Source organism: Populus euphratica, unplaced genomic scaffold (assembly GCF_000495115.2).
Source record: "Populus euphratica unplaced genomic scaffold, PopEup_1.0 scaffold91.1, whole genome shotgun sequence".
NCBI lineage: Eukaryota > Viridiplantae > Streptophyta > Magnoliopsida > Malpighiales > Salicaceae > Populus > Populus euphratica.
The window spans coordinates 941,571-946,837 of NW_011499917.1; the positions used below are offsets into that span (position 1 = coordinate 941,571).

At 38.2% G+C, this 5,267-nt stretch overlaps 1 protein-coding gene across 5 annotated transcripts; it reads left to right on the forward strand.

The window, feature by feature from the left end:
- Positions 1-608: 608 nt before the first annotated feature.
- LOC105134749 (uncharacterized) lies at positions 609-4,792 on the forward strand. 5 transcript variants are annotated; one of them, XM_011039285.1, is made up of 11 exons: positions 609-691; positions 1,308-1,386; positions 1,496-1,582; positions 1,974-2,090; positions 2,251-2,676; positions 2,797-3,203; positions 3,282-3,381; positions 3,496-3,555; positions 3,632-3,718; positions 3,934-4,062; positions 4,254-4,792. In XM_011039285.1, the coding sequence occupies exons 1-11, from the start codon at positions 654-656 to the stop codon at positions 4,551-4,553; spliced, it is 1,830 nt and encodes a 609-aa protein (XP_011037587.1). In that variant the 5' UTR covers positions 609-653; the 3' UTR covers positions 4,554-4,792. The 5 variants fall into 5 exon arrangements, with proteins under 5 accessions (XP_011037587.1, XP_011037586.1, XP_011037588.1 ...); XM_011039284.1 differs by lacking the exon at positions 609-691 and adding an exon at positions 749-878; XM_011039286.1 differs by lacking the exon at positions 609-691 and adding an exon at positions 799-1,026.
- The last annotated feature ends 475 nt before the right edge of the window (positions 4,793-5,267 follow it).

The following is a 5,267-nucleotide window of genomic DNA, read 5'->3' on the forward strand; positions in this document are numbered from 1 at the left end:
CCTTCTCCCTCATAAAGCACCTTTTGCCATCACCTTTAAATTCTTATAAGGTAAAGCCATGAACTGATCATTTGCTTCTTTTCATGCAATGCAAAAAGCCCACCATAGCCAAAAGCTTCAAAGGTGGCATTGCTTTCTAAGACAAGGGACTAGCCAAAAATGACAACCCTATTAAGCACTATCTAACATGGTACTATATATATTATACATAGCACTTATCCATAGGCATGTTCATCATACTTGCTATAGTTACGTGCTACATATTAATACGACAACTACGTATTTTGGCCTTTTGGGGGGCTTGGATAGGTCTGGTTAAAACCCAGATTTGGTTCTTTGGACCACTAGTCTTAGCTCAACTTTTGAAAAGAAAAAACAAGAACCCATTTGCGAGACAAGTCTCTCTCCATACAATGTGGTTCAGTGGCTTGTAAACGCAGTTCATTCTGTAACAATTTAATGTTTTTTGGATGTTTCCTTCGAGTAATGCATTTTTCTTTACTTACTATTCTCAATACTTACTGGTAGTATTTGCCACGCATTTAATGCTACTTCACTAAATTCTCGACGACTGTGGGGTCTAAAGGCACTTGTTTGCCTCTGTGCATGAAGTGAAGTGTCGGTTTGGTTCAACTTTGAAACAGTTCAATTTCATGGAAGTAAGAGTTTCAAGGCACAAGCATTCTAACAGGTACTTAAGTAGCTTTTTCGTTTTCTTAAATATTAAAATCATTATTTTTCCCGCTAATGCCAGGGCTAGAAATAGTAAAGGAAATGGTTTCTGTGGATGGTCAGCAGCTGATACATTTTCTGTATCTAAACATTAATACTGATGCAGCTTCATGTCCATACCTTTACGTCTTTAAGCCAACAAATAAGTAGCTTTCATTCTTAAGTACTACTATGAACACTTTTCTTGCTAATTCTTCGTCTTACATGTAGTCTGATTGTTAAATTGCTGCTACGGTAGAAGCCTAGAAATTGAAGTTATAGTATATTATGGTTTCTGGCAATGGCTAACAGTTGGTAACCTTCACTTCTTGTCACTTAATAATACTATTGGTGCAGCTTCATGCCCATACTTTCTACATTTTTGGTCCGACAGATACCAGCAACTGTTAATTATATGGCTCTTACTGCATTTTTCTTTTTAGTCAGGAAGTGATCATCAAGTCTCACACACTCGTTCATGTTTTTTCATGTTGAGCTACTGATGCACCATGTCTTAGGGGAAAAACGGAAGAACTTCTGCTTCGTTGATGTCTTTTGATATCTATCTTGAACATTTCTGCTCTTTTCATTGTCAGTGATCCATTTCAAACGAAAGTTGTTACTGATAAACAAGAACCAAACAACATCTTTGAAGAGTTTTGTCACCTTAAATCGGTAAGCCTTGACTGCTTGGAAGTTAAAAATAAATTCTCTGCCGTTTGTTTACAAGTATTTCTGCTTCTGTCAAGGTTAACTTTGTTTGGCTGTTAATTTTGTTTCACAGAAGAAAATGAGACAGCTTGAGGATGGCATTGAAGCCAAGGAGAGGCAATCTCTTAACACAGAGGCTCAAAGTTCATTAAAGCAAGAGGTGATTATCTTGACCGAAATCCCTCGCAACCGTGTAAACTATATACAAAGCTTTTAGGATTGCATTGTTAGTACTTGCTCAGGAACCGTCTATTTCTCCTCTGTAAAATTAGTTAGTTTCCAAGGACTCCTCTTCAGACGCTTTGCTCTTAGCTTTATGTCACGCATGTCAAGTTTATACCCGAAATATGGTTGGTCAATCTGTAGAGGAAGCCATGTCCACTTTTGTTTTACAGAATTCACCATTGCACAAGAAACACGCGTCACTGATTCATATTTAAATGTCCACAGCTGAGAATGAAAAGGGAAAACAGAGAAGAGCCTTTGTTATTTGTGATATTTTAGAACGCAACAAGCTTCACTTACTGCAAATTGTTTCCTCTCTTCTCCAGATCCTAGATCTTCAAGACCGCTTGCAGGACCAGGTTCTGGTACGCCGTACATTGGAGAAGGCACTAAACTGTAAGCCTTTTTCCCATGATATCATGACAGATAAGTCAATCCCCAAGGTAAAACTTTAGTTGTGAATCCATAATAGGTTGCATTTTGCTAATGCCTATACACACACACACACCTACTTCTATGCACTATAATCACTGCTTGTTCATTTAAATGCTCTGCCTAGCTGCTTCTAAAAGAAATGTGACTTTCATTTTACTGAAATTGCAGCCTGCTAAGGAACTGATTAAGGAAATTGCAGTTTTGGAACTGGAAGTGGTGTATTTGGAACGATATCTTCTCTCCCTGTACAGAAAAACATTCGAACAACAAGTATCATTTCTGTCAACCAAAGATGAAAGGGACCATGAGAGATTCAAAATGAGTTCAAACACACATAAAGGAATGTTTCGATCAGTTCTTGGAAATGAGAATGATATAATGTCGGATAAGGACCATTCTGCTGATAATGCAAGTCATCTCACTTCACTGACCGAGGAACGCAATGACACTCGGGGACCGGAAAAACTGCTAGATTCCAGCATTCATCGATGTCGCTCCTCAATGTCTCAGCGGTCTATTGGAACTTCTCCAACAACGCGATCAGTAGCCAGAGCAGTAGACTCATGCCATTCTCTCCCACTGTCAATGTTGGAGGTAACTTGGTTGAATTGAACTGTTCCTAACAATTATTCCAGCAAGGTTCCTAAACAACTGAACTTTGGTAAAGACTGGTAATTTTTTGTATTTCTCGGTTCTCTGTCCTTGTCTTTTCAGCTAGCTCGGAATGATACTTCAATTGCAATCAGCCTAGCAGATCATCTTGGAACCTCTATTCGCTATGACGTACCAGAGTCGCCGAACTGGCTTTCCGAGGAGATGATCAGGAGAATCTCGACCATATTTTGTGAACTTGCAGACCCGCCTTTGATCAATCCTGATTATGTTTCCTCCAAAATTTCAATCTCTTCATCACCAAATGAGTTTTCATCACAAGGCCATGGTGATACATGGAGCCCACAGTATGGGAACTATTCATCCTTCAATTCATCACTTGACAACCCTTTCCACGTTGGAGCCTCCAAGGAATTCAGTGGACCATACTGCTCAATGGTCAAGGTCCAACGAATTTGTAGAGATACTCAAAAGCTGAGATATATTCAACATAAGCTACAAGATTTTAGGTGAGTCCAGTGGCCATAGCTGATAGAAGGCACTTCCACCATATGGTCTAATACTATGAGGGTTTAATCCTGTTTCAGGTCACTTGTCTCTCGGCTAGAAGGGGTTAATCCTAGAAAGATGAAACATGATGAAAAGCTAGCTTTTTGGATCAATGTTCACAACGCACTTGTGATGCATGTAAGGTTCTGAAGGTCCAATTATGTTATTGTCAATATTCTACCCTGTTCCTTTTTCTGGTTTTGCTTTTGGTCTATGAGCTAATGCAATCCACTGCATGGTGTTGCCCTACAGGCATATTTAGTATATGGCATTCCGCAGAATAATATGAAAAGGGTGTCCTTAATACTCAAGGTGAGAAAAACTTCTCTGATCATCTTCAAGGAAGTAAGCATGAATAGCATCATTTAAAAGCTGTTGTATGTTTCAGGCAGCATACAACGTTGGGGGTCATACAGTTAGTGTAGACATGATACAGAATTCTATTCTCGGATGTCGGTTGCTCCGTCCAGGACCGGTAAATTTACTTCCCTGAAACTTTCTTTTAACAACATTGCCTGCTAGCACGATTTGGTTTCAGTTTTAACCAAGGCTGCCTCAATAATGATGGTTATAGCAAGCCTGTTTTCCCTTTTGAATTCAATTCCTTTGCAAGTCCCAATCCATTTGTGATTGGAATATTCAAGGAATGTTATCTTTGACTGGAGCTGAGTTGCTTTTATCTGGATGCAGTGGCTGCGACAGCTATTTTCTGCGAAGACAAAATTCAAGAATGGAGATGGAAGGAAAGCTTATTCTATAGATCATCCCGAACCTCGCTTATATTTTGCACTTTGTGCAGGAAGTTATTCTGATCCTGCAGTATGTTCCACTATTCATATCTTGCATGCAAAAAACAAAATACTGTTTTATATCTCTACGGAGCTCAAGACATCAGACCTTTGATAAAATGATTCTTTGCAAAGTAACACAAACATGAAAAAATCACGTCTCTTATAGCTTTCTATACCTTCTTGCGCTCCTTATTGAAGTGATGAATTGCGATTCTTCAGGTTAGAGCGTACACTCCTAAGAGAGTGTATGAGGATCTGGAAGCTGCAAAGGAAGAATACATCCAATCAACATTCATTGTAAATAAAGAAAAGAAACTCCTTCTTTCGAAGATTGTAGAGTCTTTTGCTAAGGATTTGGAACTTTGCCCTGCTGGTCTGGTGGAAATGATAGAGCATTTACTGCCTAATTATTTGAAGAAAAGAATTCAGGAGTGTCAGTACAGAAAATTTGGCAAGAAAATTGAGTGGATTCCTCACAACTTCTCGTTTCGCTATCTCCTGTCCAAGGAATTAGCCTAGTTATCTCATTTCCATCAGTATGGGTGGGATTCCGCGTGCTGGAGCTAAGAAGCAGTGCTATTCTTCAACTTATGCCTGCAATATAATGTGGAATGACAGAATATTCTTAACTAAAATCTATGGCACACAAGGTGGTGCCGAGTTGATTTAGACACCAAATTGAAGCGTCTATCTAAGAAGAATGATGATCAAATGGGCTGAAGATAATGAGCTTTGAATCCATCAAACTGAAGGCCAGATCAGAAAAAGTATACTCTATAGCTTGAGCTTGTATGATCAGCAATCTTCTTAGAGCAGCATTCTTGTGATTTGGCTGTCATTCCACTTTTCTTATCTAGATGATGCAAAGGAAGCGAGAGTTAATAGCATGGTTGTTTCTACTTTGTGTAATATTTATCCATATTGTGTACCTTTTTGAAATAGGAATGTCTCAGCAGAGGTTTTTTTTTTACAAGAAGTATCTTTATACTTTTTCAAATGGCAATTTCACCATCTCTATCCATGCTTATTTTAGTTTATTTTATAATAATTAATTTTTTTCTTAAATGTGAACTCTTAAATTATTGGAGGAAGGGAAATGAGATAACTGGTGGTTGCAATCTTTGTGGGTGTATTTACAGCTTGTTAGAAGTGCAGTAACTTTTATTTTTTGATATTTTTAAAAGTATGTTTGTCTTGAAAAAAACCAAATTATTTTTTTTATTTTTTTCAATG

Bases quoted from the DNA above. Each gene is read 5' to 3' on its own strand.
- LOC105134749 (XM_011039284.1), top strand. From the start codon at position 775: ATGGTTTCTGTGGATGGTCAGCAGCTGATACATTTTCTGTATCTAAAC. The intron at 1,583-1,973 runs GTGATTATCTTG...TCTCTTCTCCAG, and splicing joins AAAGTTCATTAAAGCAAGAG to ATCCTAGATCTTCAAGACCG. The intron at 2,677-2,796 runs GTAACTTGGTTG...TTGTCTTTTCAG, and splicing joins TCCCACTGTCAATGTTGGAG to CTAGCTCGGAATGATACTTC.